This window comes from Petromyzon marinus, chromosome 14 (genome assembly GCF_048934315.1).
Source record: "Petromyzon marinus isolate PM22_M1 ecotype Great Lakes invasive population chromosome 14, UKy_Petmar_22M1.pri1.0, whole genome shotgun sequence".
Taxonomy (NCBI): Eukaryota; Metazoa; Chordata; class Hyperoartia; order Petromyzontiformes; family Petromyzontidae; genus Petromyzon; species Petromyzon marinus.
Window position 1 is genome coordinate 12,929,574 of NC_133680.1, and position 16,260 is coordinate 12,945,833.

General features: G+C 46.1%; 1 protein-coding gene across 3 annotated transcripts; it reads left to right on the plus strand.

Moving 5' to 3' along the window:
- Window positions 1-2,848: 2,848 nt before the first annotated feature.
- Window positions 2,849-13,714, plus strand: LOC116942307 (Fanconi anemia group M protein-like). Of its 3 annotated transcripts, none has more exons than XM_076067105.1 (6): window positions 2,849-4,157; window positions 4,733-4,905; window positions 5,398-7,421; window positions 10,108-10,180; window positions 12,163-12,264; window positions 12,707-13,714. In XM_076067105.1, exons 1-3 carry the CDS (start codon window positions 3,470-3,472, stop codon window positions 5,536-5,538), a joined length of 1,002 nt encoding a protein of 333 aa, XP_075923220.1. In that variant the 5' UTR covers window positions 2,849-3,469; the 3' UTR covers window positions 5,539-7,421; window positions 10,108-10,180; window positions 12,163-12,264; window positions 12,707-13,714. The 3 variants fall into 3 exon arrangements, with proteins under 3 accessions (XP_075923220.1, XP_075923219.1, XP_075923218.1); XM_076067104.1 differs by lacking the exon at window positions 12,707-13,714 and having other exon boundaries at window positions 2,849-3,008; window positions 3,164-4,157; window positions 12,163-12,676; XM_076067103.1 differs by lacking the exon at window positions 12,707-13,714 and having other exon boundaries at window positions 12,163-12,676.
- The last annotated feature ends 2,546 nt before the right edge of the window (window positions 13,715-16,260 follow it).

The following is a 16,260-nucleotide window of genomic DNA, read 5'->3' on the forward strand; positions in this document are numbered from 1 at the left end:
TCGTCTCTACTATCAGCTCCCCCACCTACAAACTGGCACGTTTTCTGGCTGATATACTGCGACCTTTCACTGGAAAAACCACCTCTGCGGTACTAAATTCTACTCACCTGGTATCGACAATCAAAGACATTTCCCTGTCCCCAAACGACCTGCTTGTCAGTTTTGATGTGGTGTCCTTGTTCACCAAAGTCCCGGTACCTGACACCATCGCTATCATTGAAGACCTGGTTCATCAAGGACTGCATACTGATGTACCCCCCCTGGTGAGACATTGCTTAACCAACACATACTTCACCTGGAATGGAACTTTCTACAAACAAACTGAGGGCACCCCAATGGGCTCCCCCCTATCTCCGGTTGTAGCCAACGTATTCATGGAAAAATTTGAAACTGACGCCATCCAGACTGCCACTCTACGCCCGATCTTATGGAAGAGGTACGTTGATGACACCTTTGTCATCTGGCCACATGGCCAGCCTGCTCTAGACCAATTCCGCGACCACATCAATTCCATACACCCAGCCATCAGATTTACCATGGAGGTCGAAAAAGATGGCAAACTACCCTTTCTGGATGTCTTAATTAAAAGGAGACATGATGGTTCAATGAGCCACTCTGTCTACAGGAAAGCTACCCATACAGATGCTTACTTGAAACCGGATTCCCACCACCATCCATCCCAGAAGAACTGCCTCATCAAGACTCTATACCATAGAGCCCAATGCATTTCCGACCAGGAACACATTACCAGTGAACTCAAGCTCGTACACCAGGCTCTCAGGGCTAATGGCTACTCCGACTACACAATCCGCAAAGCCATCACTCCAGTCATGAAGAAGGATCCTCTCGTGGAGCCACTCAAAACCATCACCTTACCCTACATTGCAGGGGTCACTAAAAAGATCTCCAAAATCCTGAATAAACACAAGATCCAGGTCCGATTCAACACAGTACACAAAATCCGTGATTTAGTTCCATCTGTAAAAGATGCTCTTCCAGACATACAGTACCCGGGCGTTTACAAACTAAAGTGCCTCTGTGGTAGTAGCTACATTGGAGAAACCAAAAGACATATCTCAGACCGCATCCGCGAACATAAAGCAGACTTGAAACACGGTAAGACGAACTCCTCTGCCGTGGCAGATCACTGTTACAATTCAGTGGGCTCACATGAAATTGACTTCTCCAAGACGGAGGTTCTTTGCAAACCAACTGGCTACCATGAGAGATTCGTTCATGAGGCCATTCACATATACAAGCACAGAGACAATTTCAACCGAGAAGATGGATTCAGGCTTAGTAACCACTGGAAAGATGTGTTAAATCATTTCTGTTCTTAATTAATTGTAATTTTACGATGACCTTCAGACCGCAGCTCTTTCGCCAGCATTGCCTCTTAATACCTCTCACACCACGGTTAATGGTATGGTTTACAACATGGAGTATACTAGGGCTTCGCAGCTGTCTCTCTCCCCCTCCTCTGTTCCGACCATGGACGAACTCGTCCGTCTGAACGGGGCCCGTAGCTATCCGTGGTACGGAAATTTGAGGGTAAGAATCCACCCATTTTTTCGCCATATAGCATTGTGATATATAACGACTTATGGTTGGTAGCTTAGCTGATTGGAGAATATAGAGTTTATTGATAACATGAAGGTAATTTATATTTTAGTTTTTATTGGTTCACTATATAGTACTGTGAAAAGCTCAGATGTGTAGTCATTTCTGTGACCAGTCACTAGCAAATCACCCAGTTATTTCAATGCTAAATTCGCCTAGTTATTTCAATGCTAAATTCTCCTGTTTTGATTTGTACTAAGTGCCTCGGTGAATGTGTATGCTCTGACTTCAACGTAACTATTTCTGTAGCAGTTACAAGCGAATCACTCAGCCATTTCAATGCTAAATTCTATGCTAATCCCATTATCAAGGGGTGCCTCTGCGGATGTGTATGCCTTAATTTAGCTATTTCAATGCTAAATTCTATGCTAATTCCTTTTAACAATGGGTGCCTCTGCGGATGTGTATGCTTTAACTTTTAACATAGCTATTTCTGTGACCAGTCACAAGCTAATCATTCAGCCATTTCAATGCTAAATTTTATGCTAATTCCTTCGTCAAGGCTCTTTGTTCCTCTCACACAGCTTAAAAGCCGTGATCTGAACGTGGCTCTCTCACTCCAGCGCTGTTCTACCAGACAGTCTCGCTCCCTTCACCTGATGAAGGCCGCTTGTGTTGTGGCCGAAACGTCGTGAGAATATTATTGTGTTATTTTATTTTATCAATTTATTATTTTATTCTCATTCTACGTGACTTTACCGAAAGAACCAAAGAAGGTATATAAACCTGTTGACATTGTTGACGGAAGCACGCGTTTTACCTATCCATACTAACAATACGAGCGCCACGTTATTTAAAAATATACACCGGATGAGCGCTGCACCGCGTGGGGGCACTTGTCGGCCATATTGGGTAAGACAACCGCACGAAATTAAGACGGACTTCTTGCTGTGGTTGTTCCACCTGATGACGGACGCTTGTGCTGCGCCCGAAACTTCGTGATTACATTTATTTTATTTTTATACCTACGTGACTTTACCGAAAGAACCAAGGAGCAAGTAAAATAAACTTAAAAGTTTGTCAATATCACTGCTGGCGCCTAAATAAAACATATTTACAGAACACGTTTCGGTCAGTGACCACTCCACAAATAGACGAGGTGAATCTCCAAATACCTTGTTTAACAAAGAGACTGGCGGGGGTGGGCGGGTGGGTGGGGAGGTTTCCTATAGCAATTTTAAAATCGTCACTGCTCGGAAGTCTCCCTTCATAAGATGTCGCCCCACTCCTCCCGTGTCTGCCTGAGCTAGCATGGCTGAGCCGGGGCTCCGCTGGTGATGAGAGAGGAGGTGCCCGTGGTCACCCTGGAAGCGCGCAACAAGTCAAGAAAGAGCTTGGAAATTTGGCCGCAGGTTTTGGATGCGTTGCGACGATCTGGAGGAGTTGAGGTTAGGCGAAGCGAAAGTGTTAAGAGGTCCCATAATAAGGAGTGTGAGTGTGAGATCGATGTCTTGAACACTATTCGAGAAGTATTGGGGCTTTAGAGACCTGGATAACCTTTGAAGACTCTGCAGGGTCTTTTTTTTGTGCGTGTGTGTTTTAGGTTCCATCCGAACTGCTTCAAGTCCCAGAGGAGGTGTCAGAGATGTTGGTAGAAGCTGGTGGACCTAACGGTACTGGCAAAGTAGCGAGACGTTGGGGAGCCCGTTTATGTTGATGGGTGACCTGGTCGTGTTCCAATACCAGCAGGCAACCCGCGTTGGGAGAACCTCATGCTTCCGAAGAACCTGAACGTTCCGGAGGTGAGCACTCTTTGCTAGCGCCTCGCGTCGCCTTTAACGTCTCCTTTTACGCCTTCATCGTCACGACGACAGCCGAGGATGCACAGGCCGCCCCGGCCAGCGCAGTCATGAGCGGCCGCAATTCCAAGCAGAAGACTCTCTTCCAGAGCTGGGGGGGCAGGCTGGGCAGTGCGGACGGTGCAGTGGGAACGTCGTCGTCGTCTCAAGGAAGGTCATCGTCAGTAAAACCATGGACTTCCAAGCGAGGAGCTGGGGTCAGGCGAGGAGCCGTGGGCTCCGGGAGGCATGCGGGAGACTGGGCTAGTGCAAGCTCTGGTCGGGGACCGTCGTTATGGACCGGCCCTGAAACCAAAGAGGGTCAGCAGACCTCGTACAGGCAGCAGGTCGACTTTGGTGGCTACGTTGGCGACAATGATGACGACGACGTGTTGATGGTGGCCGCGGCTGAGGTCGAGGCGGCGTCTGGGAGAGACGCCAAGGGACACCAGGAGGTGGAACACCTGCCCGGATTTGACGTGAGCTCCGGTGACATCTGGATCTACCCGACAAATTTCCCGGTGCGCGAATATCAATACAGCATCGTTCAGACGACGCTCTTCAACAACACGATGGTGTGCTTGCCCACCGGCCTGGGCAAGACGTTCATCGCCGCCGTGGTGATGTACAACTTCTACCGGTGGTACCCGTCCGGCAAGATCCTCTTCATGGCTCCCACCAAACCGCTGGTAGCACAGCAGATGGAGACGTGTCACAACGTGATAGGCATCTCGCAGGAGCACATGGCGGAGATGACGGGTGATTATTTTGTGTGTGTGTGGATTGCTTCGATGGTGGCGGTGGTTGTTTGGGATGATAATTGAGTGGTTCACTATCGGAATCTTTATTTTTTAGACTGGAGGAATCCAATGAACTCTGAAACTCTTTTCACAGATGTCCAGTAGGGGGCGGGGGGGGGGTCGGCAAGCTACAACAACAAACTTGGGGAGAGGTGGTTTTTTGTGGTGGAGGTACCGGTAATGATGGTAATTTTGATGAAGGTTTTCGGAGTGGTGGTCTTTGTGGTAATTGTGGTGTTGGTAATAATGGTGGGTATAGTTGTGCTGGCTATAGATCGTGGCTGCTGATAGAGGATGCGTATGTACAATCTACAACTGATGTCATTTTATTATCAGTTTGCATGTTCACCACATGTACGCGTGCTTAATGTAGAATTTATTCCTTGCAAAAGGTTTCTATTTGGTGTTTGAACATGTTAACACCTGTTTTATAGCCAGAACGGGTAAACAAAACACTATTGTTATTTTGAATTCATTGATACTGACAAAAAAGGTCCCATTTTGTCATTTTCCTTTCACGCTTTTCCTTGGTAGGCAGCACCATGGCTTCAGACCGCCAGGCCATCTGGGCGAAGAAACGGCTCTTCTTCTTGACTCCGCACGTAATGAAGAACGACCTCTGCAGTGAAGCTTGCCCTGCGGCGGCCGTCAAGTGCTTGGTCGTCGATGAAGCCCACAAAGCGATGGGAAACTACTCCTATTGCCAGGTTAGGTCCCATTGTCGGAGCTCATCCTTCATTTTGGTTTGTACGGCATCGTGATTAGCTCCTGGAATTTGCTCAGTCTCGTTAGATTTTAGACACTAAGCAGGGCTGAGCCTGGATGGTGCTTGGATCGGTGACCACCATGCATAAACGTGGTATTGTAGGATGCTGTGGAGCTATGTTTTCAGCAGACCAAAATCCGATGTCATTTACAATGCCCCTAACATGTTGTTCGCCTTCAGAAACTCATATTGATCATCATGGTGAAGTATGGTCGTTTAACCTGCATGACGCAGTACAGCGTAGGGAGTTCCTCATTCAGCAGTAGATTGACAAAAAGACTGTACCTTCTGCATGCTAGTTGCTACATGAATCCAAATAGTACTGTTTTAAAACTGCCTTTCGCTATCTTAAAATAAACGTTAGGATTACCCTAGATTTCCCGACTCTGCTGGCTCGTTAACACACGTGCGCTGTACTCGGTGTCCATGGCAGGTGGTGAAGCAGCTCGTCGGTTATTCGCGCCAGTTCCGCGTCCTTGCTCTGAGCGCGACCCCTGGCAGTGATCGGCAGGTGAGCCTCCCCACCCCACTGGGACACATGCTTTTGTCGACTGTTGGGTCTGCTCTCACTTGAACACCAGAGGGACTTTCTAACGCCATCCTACAGGTCCCGGTTGAAGGGTACCAGGACAGAGAGGTCGGGCCGTGGAGCAGCTGGATGATGAACGCCGTGTTTTGGACAGGGAAATTGATGATGGATGTTGTGCAGATCGCAAATGACTGCAATAGGTGGAAGGTGTTGATTACTAAAGCATCATTACATACTTGCCAGCTCACTGATTCTAAAAAAACATTTTACCACATGCTACTTTGTTCATAATAAAGGTTTTTGGGTTAGATCGCGTTATTTATAAATGTGTCGTAACCCTCCACCACCCGACATGGCCAATCAGAAAAAAAGTGTCACGTTGACAAAAAGACAAATAATTCACTACTTTATCCCACCGGTGTTTTGAAGAGTGAATCCACATTTACAGTTTGAGTACGACGTTTCGCTGGTAAATACATCCAGCATCATCGGGAAATTCGCCAGAATGGTAAAGCCCTCGCTTGCTCCCGGTTTTATATAGAGCAGCAGGGTGACGTCATCATTTAACTCATAACAGGTGCAGTGATTAGAGGCAGGGGGGGTATTGTAATTATATAATCGATTAGTAATCAGTCATTGGTTATGATTAGTAATGAGTTGTAGATTAGTAATTAGTTGTAATGTGTGTTAGTAATCCGTTAATAAGTATGTGTTTCCCCTATAAGGAATTGTAATGTGCATTCATATTCTTAGCTTCCTCGGCAAAGCCACGCCGAAGGGAAACAACAAAACAACAAACATAGATATTCTATTATTTTATTGCTTCCCCCCCAACGTGACTCCACTGGAAGAGCCAAGAACATGAATCACTGCAGTCACGAAAGCTTTAAATCAAAATGTAATGTGTATTATTTAATAATACGCTTCCAGGCCGCACTAAGCCTGTAGCTGTCAGAGCGATTAAAGTTATTCTTATTCCTCTCAATTTCAATGGATTCTCTAATTAGTTTTTGCCAGTAATAATTAGTTTTACACAACACTGCAACATTGTCAAAATCAATTGAGTGTCCTTGTTGACAAGCATGTTCTGCCACTGCCGACAGTTGTGTTTGAGATAATTTAATATTTCTCTGATGTTCTTTTAGTCTTACGCTGATGTTACATCCCGTCTGTCCAATATAGCATCTGCCACATAAACAATTAATCCGATATACACCTTCTGTTGATAATTTAGGTAATGCGTCTTTAGTGCAAGATACTAGTTTTTGAATTTTGTGTACTGTACCAAATCTTACTGTAATGTTTTGCTTTTGCAAAACACTGGCTAATTTGTCAGTTATTTTAAATTAAATGTAATCGCTCTGACAGCTACAGGCTTAGTACAGCCTGGAAGCGTATTATTAAATAATACACGTTACATTTTGATTTAAAGCTCTCGTGACTGCAGTGATTCATGTTCTTGGCTCTTTCGGTGGAGTCACGTTGGGGGGGAAGCAATAAAATAATAGAATATCTATGTTTGTTGTTTTGTTGTTTCCCTTCGGCGTGGCTTTGCCGAGGAAGCTAAGAATATGAATGCACATTACAATTCCTTATAGGGGAAAGACATACTAATTAACGGATTACTAACACAGCATATAATCACTAACACACATTACAACTAATTACTAATCTACAACTCATTACTAATCATAACCAATGACTGATTACTAATCGATTATATAATTACAATACCCCCCCCCCCTCCGCCTCTAATCACTGCACCTGATATGAGTTAAATGATGACGTCACCCTGCTGCTCTATATTAAACCGGGAGCAAGCGAGGGCTTTACCATTCTGGCGAATTTCCCGATGATGCTGGATGTATTTACCAGCGAAACGTCGTACTCAAACTGTAAATGTTGTGGATTCACTCTTCAACACACAGGTGGGCTAAAGTAGTGAATTATTTGTCTTTTGTCAACGTGATACTTATTTTGCTGATTGGCCGTGTCGGGTGGTGGAGGGTTACGACACATTTATAAATAACGCGATCTAACCAAAAAACCTTTATTATGAATAATATTGGTCGCGAAAGCCTACATGTTAATTTGTTTAGATTATCTAGATTATTTTGCTGTAATAAATTTCTATAAGATAAACCAGTTTATTAAGCTATCATTTGTTGCCAGGTTGCTTCTGAATGAGAGGCTCATAGCCCAGTAGGCTTTACCTGGTTTTAAATAAAAAATATATATTCTTAGCTCTTTCGGTAAAGTCACGTTGAAGGGAAACAATAAAATAATAAAATATATATAAAACAATAAAAAAATTATCACGACGTTTCGACCATAACACAAACGGTCGTCATCAGGTTTGCAAACCGACACACCTGATGACGACCGTTTGTGTTATGGTCGAAACGTCGTGAGAATTTATTTATTGTTTTATATATATATTATTATTTTATTGTTTCTCTTCTACGTGACGTTACCGAAAGAGCTAAGAATATGAATTACTGCAGTCACGAAAGCTTTAAATCAGGATAAAAAAATAGTTTAGTATTATTTGTATATATTTGCTATACTTTTCACTGTCAAGTTTTTGTGTTATGTGTTGTATTATTCTCACCTGCCTCGACTGGACATCTGTGAAAAAGAGGTTTATAGCTCATCGGATTCCTGCTGTATGAATAAATATTCTGATAAGAGTTAACGGAAAGGTTTTGTTTGTCCCAACATAGTCTACCATGTGGCTGTCATGAGTAACCATCTGTTTTTTGTTGCACCGAAATTAATTATCTGAAGCTACATGTTATGTAGACTCGGTGTTTGTGTAGATGTGATAGTTTTAAAGATGGTATGCTAGGATTTTAAGTCTTGCCGGTATGTTGTCTATGTATTGGTGCCATGTCATTGCGCTTGAGCGCTTCCAACAGCACTGCCTCCATCAAATCCAGGGGATCAAGTGCAAGTGTCCTCCATGCTGACACCACCAGCATTGAAGCAATACTTGTAAAAAAACAACTCCGATGGACTGGCCACTGCTTCCGCGTACCTGAGAACTGCCTTCCCCACCAGATCCTTTTCTCCCAGCTCTCTACTGGGCAGCGGACGAGGGGAGGACAAAGGAAGCAGTTCAAGGACACCCTCAAGTCCTCCCTGAAGTACAGAAACATCAGGCTTCGAGATTCGATGGAGCAGCCTGCCGCCCACCTTGGGTGGCGCTGGTGCATCCACCAGGCGATGGCCCACTGAGACCCAACGTCTTGATGCCAAATCGCTGCCAAATAACAAAGGAAAAGGAAGCTAACCCAGCATTGTGGATCCCACTTCTATCTGGGACCACGTGACCCCAAAGCTCAAAGATCTGCAGATCGTGAATTGGACTCCTCAGCCACCTCAAGATCTGATGGGTGTCATCCTCAAACCCCAAGTGGCTGCCGCCGATGAAGACGAAGTCCACACCATTTCCGCATGCACCCATTGTCCAGCAAACATGCGGGCAGGCCATCTCTTATATAACCTCTAACCAAATATTACAGATAACCAAATATTATAAGCAACATTGATAGAAATGTGCATAATTAGAACAGCTCACTTGATCAAAGTTCAACCAATGATCCTCTCGACAATATTTGCTTAATTTGCAACTTTGATCGTGTAATTAAAATGCAAGATAAATTACATCCATAATAGAGGTATTTTGTGTTAGATCGCTTAAATATATAAATGTGTCGTTAAAACCCGCCACCACCCGACACAGAAAACTAGTAAGGGTTGTCCCTTAAACAGAACATGTAAATTGGTCACTAGTACAGCACATCGGTGTGTTGGAGAGCCAAGCCACAACATTTACAGTCTCAGTACGATGTTTCGCCAGTAATTACAACCAGCTTCATCAGGCGACAACCAAAATTGTGAAGTCCACCTGTTTCCTTATTGAGGCGTAGATGTGGTAACCACACTTCTGCGCTCTTGCGCAAAGTGGGGGGGGAGGGGGGGGTGTGGGGATTAATGAGGCAACGTACACTCTGCATGTGTATTATGCGAGCCCTTTGATCTTGTCCTTCCTGTCCATTGTGTGTATTAAAATAGCCCTACCAACGGTAATCACTATTGAAGTATGGTTGCCTGTATAGGCGTGGATTTAAACAATTTATTATTTGATGATTTACAGTAAATATAACAACAGGTCACGGTGATATGTAGTCATGTTTTTTTTGCATCTCTGTGATGGGGTGATTTTAAAATATTTTTTCGGTGTTATGTTTGATTGTTAGTGTTGGCTCTTTCCAGGCTGCTATTGTGGGCAGCAGAGGGCAGTGCAACAATATCAATTGTACTTATCTCTGCACTCATCTATGCAACGCCACCTTGACTAGCGTGGTGAAGTATGGTCAATAACCTCACGGCCCACAGTGTGGAGAGACCCTCATCCAGCAGTGGATTGACACGTGACTTTAAATACAGTACTACCTTAAATATTCGTAATAACCATTGTCTAAAACTATAAACTCGACAAGCCAAGCAGGACCATGTGTCTCTTGTAAAACATAAAAAATGTAAAGGCTTAGTAGCAAGGACTGTGCATTTTCCTGTTACTGTTAACGTTTAACATTTGTGGTTTTGCAGAGAGAAAATGAAGTTTAAAGAGAGGGAAGAAGCCTGGTACAAGATAGAAATTCTCGCCAAATCGAATCCTCAGGTATAATTTGTTGCAAGAGTTAAAGTGTTTATTTATTTATACATTGAGTTTCATTTGGCTTTTTACTAGGCCTGATTACCGAAGGAAACCTCATGGAGTTTCATGACTTGTTTTCAGGAGGGTCTAACCAACTTTTCCCCGCTAGGAAGTGATGATTGCTACGTATAAACCCAGTGAGAAATCTTTTGGTAAATGTAATAATTTGACCCCTTTGAATGCCGGCACACATTCTTGCGAATAATGTCAAGGATTCTTTTTACGTCCACTCTGAAGTCAATGGCACTTATTTTTATGGTTGATGCACACCGCAGTAATAACGAGGGCGGCCGACGAATTCGAACCGTGAACCTCTGTAACGAGTGGCGGATGTGCTTCCCGCTGGGTCATGTGTTACGATTTCCTGGTTTTATGATTCTGTCTCTGCGAAGCATTGTTGCTATCTTGTTCAATCATCCACAGCCACGATCTATCCACTGCTGAATTAAGGCCTTTCCAAGCCATGGCTATATCTCATGGTCTCGCAAAGCAGCAAACCATGGTATAACTGTAGACACCATCAAAGAAGCGGGACCAGATATTGGAGCAAAATTATAAAACCTATGTATATGTTAGATTTTAAATTGAAAACTAATTAATATCATTTACCATTGTGCTTGGCCGTTGTAGACTGAAAGAAGTACTTGACGCAATGAAAATTGATCGTCATTTAAGTTCTCGAATCAAGGCCTACATTAAATATAACAAATGTTTGGAAATAAAAACAACATACAAAATATTAACAACCTACACTGATATTTTCATGAAGGAAGTAACAAACGTCATAGTGGAAGATGAGTCAAACAAGGCTATTCACAAATCCACTCACACATTTTCTGAAAATTGGATTTGATAAATTGTAGAAAAATTAGCCATCTAAGATTCCCTAATGACATCGTCATTATAACAACCAAAAGTAAAGTAATACAAGAAATTATTGAAGAAATACCAAAGAAGGCTGCAAAGTGGGGCGAAAGATAAATGAGCAAAACAAAAGCCATGAAAAAAGTTCACTGAACAAGAGGAAATAATCATTGAATCAAAGTCGCTGTTTAAACTGGATCAATCTTTTATTTAAACTGGAGAAATATTAGAGGGAGACATCTGGGAAATCTAAGTGTGTATCCAGGGCAATTATTGAAGGTGAAAAAGGATAAAAATAATAATGAACTAGAGATGAGTGTCTACAAAACAATTATAATCTGTGCATATTGCCTGGCATAACACTTGGACCACAAAGAACATGGAAAGGAATGTGCAAAATCCATGCACTTTTCTGAGAGATTGGTTTGTGTAGGATGACAGTGAAACTGCTTTTTTATTCTCAAAGCTGGAATTTAGCCAAATTAAGTGTTACATTAAATGTTATTTGGGTGCATTCATTGGGTGACTGAGCTGAGACCATCAACTCATTCCACTCCAAAACCCAGTTTAAATCTGGGTGGTTGCTTGGATTCAAATCCAGGATTTCGGCAGTTCTGGTTCCATGCTCTCACTTCTCAGCCACCTCGCTCCCCTGAATTTAAATGTGTTATTGTTGGGTGTTTTTTCTGCAGTACACATTAATTTAGGAGGGTGTTAACCTACATGAACGATTCATAACAATGCATAAGGTGAAGTACAGGTGGCGTAAACTAGACTTTCATATTGTATATGCGTGGCACAGTAAAGGCATAATCATCCTCTTGCACTGATATTACAGCCAACCCGAGCCCATTAAAGTCAAGCTATGAGTGTATTTGCTTTTGAACCCATGAACATATTCCGAAAAATACGCCTTTACATTGCCCAACTCCCATGTCCGTAAGTGCCGAATGGTGTTTCTACGGCGTGGGCGAGCGAGTTAATAATTAATTATGCACTTTGGGCAAGCACGAGGGCAAGTGCGGTGGGGGGGGTCCTGCCGAACACAGATGTCAACCTTAGCCCGTTGTGATCCGGCGCAGGACCTGAACGGTGCGGTTGTGTCCATGGAGACTGGTACCCCGTCCTCAGAAGACATCATGCTGCTCGAGAAAAGCATGGAGACCGAGGCGGTGCAGGTGCAGGTGTGCAGCGTTCTGGCAAAAAGCCCCCTTATGGGCGCACTGTCCGGCACAGTCGGTCCTAAAGGGCCATGCATGACCAGCCCGCTTCCGCACGCTTTGTAATCGCGATTTGTGCTTCCGCAAGCAGTGCAGTGGTTAATGCGTAATTTTTGTACATTTGTGCCTTTGACTCGGGCAGAGAAATGAAAGCCAGCCCCCTCCCCCCTACCTCCCATGTTTATAAACGTTTAATTTAACAAATGCTTGTATGTGTGTATAAAATGTGAACCAAGTTGTATGCCCAATAAAATATTTTATTTTGCGAAATAACGTTTATGCCCAGTTGTCCTTCTCTAATCCATTTCACTCGTTAGGATATGACATCCTGATTAAAAGTTAACAGGATTCCCCTTTAATGACCGTATCTCCCTGCACTCGCGTTGTGTGTGCTGGCGATGTGCAGAACTCGAAAGGCGAAGGGAAGAAGGTGCGTCTGCAGAGGAAGTATGAGCATCCCCAGGACATGTCAACCATGCGGGCATTGGAGGTGCACAGGCGTGCCGAGGAATACCTGTCCACCTCACCCGAGGCCATGTGATCTGCTCCCTTTCTCCCACTCCCAGCGCCTCTGGCTGCCAGCACTCCTCTTCCTCGCAGCCCTGAGGGGCCAAATTCTGACCAGCGATCGTTGGGGTTTCGTCTCCACGCTCAATGAAGAACTCACCGAAAGTGTAATTTTATTTCCCCCCCTCCCCACCACCTACCGCCCCACCCACACTCGCCTGCCCGCGGCCGGCTGCCCTGGAGAAAGGTGGTCACCCAGCGGTCCTAAGGGAGGTAACAGCACTTCGGTGTTCCAAATGGGGGACTTTTGCGGTGACATCTTTCTCCACACTGGAAGGCATCATCTTGTTTATACCGAAACAGATTGAACTCTAATTTTGAAAAATGAAGCTCTTTTGGACGTGTGCCGAGGGGACCCAGGCGGTGCGAGAGGGAACGACAAAGAAGGGCCTACAAGAAGGACTGTTAAAAGCCCACCCACAATCCTTGTAAGTGGCAGTGACACACTTTTGCCGAAAGAGGATAACGTTATCCGGCAAGCCCAAATTTAACACGACGGCATTGTAATGCGGTCATGCTGCTCCACAGCTGTATGAATTGCTTTTACTGTGAACTCCCCTCACTTTGCTGGTGGAGTTTTCCCCATATGTACAGTTTGTAGGTGATAATTTCTTTGCTCCCCCCCCCCCCCCATTTCAACCCCACCATCACTCCCCCCACCACCCACATTGAAAGCCGAGCCCTTGCAAGCTTCAATAATTCACCACTCGCAAAGTTGAACCCTGGCGTTGTGTCGCTACCATTGGCTTTTAGACCGCGTCTCGGTCATGAATCCTTTAATCAAAACCTTTTTAATTAATTAAAAAATTAACCCGTTCAAGTCTGACTCCATTTTCAGTATTGATTATTGAAAAGCAGTACATGTGTGGTGCCACCACGACGGAGTAGCTCCGTCGGGGACCGTTTCGACCGCCGCGACACCATCCCCTGGTCGTGACAACGCCGACGCGGCGCGCTGCGCCGCACCACCCCCACCCCCGCACGAACGCACACACACCCCACATAGAGCCAGAAGGGGAGATCACCTGGCCGATAGGTTTTTTTTCCAGAAGCCCCTAATGGGATTAAGTTTCATGGTTTCCTACGGCCGGGAATTCGGGTGATCGCCCCCCGTAGCTGACACGAACCGTGGCGCCGTGACCTGATATTAAAATCACGTAGTCGCGGCAGAGGCCGTAAAGCCACCACGGACGAAATTACACACGCAGCACGGGGCGTGTGAACCACGACATGCCTGTTGTTATAGATGGAATTAGGAACTGAATGCCCCTGATTATAGGTGAGCTCACGGATCCAAATGACAATAGAAAATAGGAGCATTCAGGCCTTTGAATGAGCAAGGCGACGCGGGGCGGAAGCATCTGAATGCCCTTTGTGCTAGATAAGGTCACAGGACGGAATGCCTTTGTTAAGATCAGGGATCTAGATAACAAAGGGGTGAGAATATCCAAAAGCTGAATGGACAGGGCCCCCTGGGGTGTGCGAGCCACAGTGCACCTTTATTATGAATGGGATTAGGGACTCGATGACAATGAGATAAAAATAACGCGACCTCCGATTGGGCTGGGCAGCATAGGTGCGAAAACATCGGAGTGCCTTTGTTATAGGTAAGCTAATAGACTCGAATAGGAAAAGGCATGGGCGCTGATGTGTCGGGTCCGTGCAATATGTTCGGTGATAGGTAGGATAAAAAGGAGGGGAGGGGGACAGTAGAGAGGTCTTCTTCTGCAAAATCATCGCGGTCCACGGGGCAGGAGGGTCAGCCGTTCGAGACGTCCGTGCGATGAGCCCAGCACAGCTAGACTCAACCCTCTCCGGAGACGACTCACAGTATCGCCTTTCTACAGCGTTCAACGCAGCAGAGTGGAAGCAATCGTAAGTAGAGGAGAGGTAAGTTTGGGCTATTGAATAGAGGGTAGAAAACGGAGCTATATGCAGGATAAGCTGAATCTGGACTCCTAGAGGAATTGGTTTGGAGGGCCTGCTGACTCGCACAGACACTCGTAGTTAGCGGGATACTCGCGCAGAATAAAACCACTAATAGGATAAAGCTGTGTCGTGGTCACTGTGAGTGCGAGGAGGGAGACGGAGTGTTTGGTGTTCGCATACCGGTACGAGTGTGTACAGTACTGTTTTGCGCTCGTGCGCATACGCGGCTGTTTGCGGCGGGTACGAGAGTAAAGAGTGCATGGGGGTCACGCGCACGTACGGCTGTTTACATCGGGGCGGAGCGCTTAGCGTGCGCGTGCCTACACGGCTGTTTACGAGTGTGCTGTTCATCGGGCGCGTGCCCAAGCGTCTGTTTTTGGTGGTGTAGAGCGCTCGTGTGCCTGTGCGACGGTGTTGTGGTCGCGGGCCCGCACGATTGCTAATCGCGAAGTAGCGAGTTAAAGCGCCGAGCGCGCGTATTCGCGCGACTGTTTGAACGGGCTCTTTAACTCAGAGCCGGGCGACCCTCCTCAATTGGCAGCGCGTGCACGGCGAACGTCCATCCCTCGACCCCAACCCCCTCGCGTGCGATTGGTGTACGGGGCTGGGCAGGGGGTAGAGGCGTGTTTGTTATTACCGGGGCACGTGGAGCAGGGGTGGGAGGGAGACACGCGCCGCGCAAGTCTGTTCACGGGCGGGAGAGAGTTTTTACAGGCGAACGCGCTCCTCGTGGTACACCGCCTCGAAGCGCACCGCAAGCGTAAAGCGACGCGCCCTACCCATCGGTTAAAACATGCAGACGGGGTCAGCAGCACAGGAAGGCGGGGTAGTGGAGGACGCTAGCCCGAACCCCACAGAGCAGCCGCGGGATAGTGGGATAAATGTGGCGGGGGAGTCGGGACACAACGGCCCCGACAATTCGGTGATGGGGGGGGACATTCGCCCTCACAGTTTGGCGTCAGAAGCGGTACGAAACCCCGCGTTACCCCACGCGAAAATAAGGCATATATTCACCAGCCGGGGTACCCATTCGTGGAAAGCATTTGCCCGCAACGTCCTAGGGGCTAAGGAAATTAATGAGTGGACGGATGCGCAGGCGTTACGTCAACTTAATATGAATCTGGATGGGCGGACAGCCGATTTTGTGGAAGCCCTACCCGCAAGCGCGCAGACACACCTAGAGGAGCTGATGCGCCGACTTGATCTACGTTTCGGTACGCACGATGAGGAGGTTGCAAAAGCAGCCTTAGAGGCACGCTGTCGCCAACCCGGCGAGGACCTGTGTGATTATGCCGAGGATGTGCGTGAGCTAAAAAAGATCGCACACCCGGGGTACACGACGGAGGTGATTGAGGAGCTGGCCGCAGAAAAAATCCAGCGATATTTAACTCGCACGGCGTGGTGGCAGCCAGACATGAACTGTACGCGTCTCCCCTTTAACGCCCTTGTCGAGCACGCGCACAA

Excerpts from the sequence above, each read along its gene's own strand:
- LOC116942307 (XM_076067105.1), top strand. The coding sequence starts at position 3,470 with ATGAGCGGCCGCAATTCCAAGCAGAAGACTCTCTTCCAGAGCTGGGGG. Across the intron at positions 4,158-4,732 it reads GCACATGGCGGAGATGACGG|GCAGCACCATGGCTTCAGAC; the intron begins GTGATTATTTTG and ends TTTCCTTGGTAG. Across the intron at positions 4,906-5,397 it reads GAAACTACTCCTATTGCCAG|GTGGTGAAGCAGCTCGTCGG; the intron begins GTTAGGTCCCAT and ends TGTCCATGGCAG.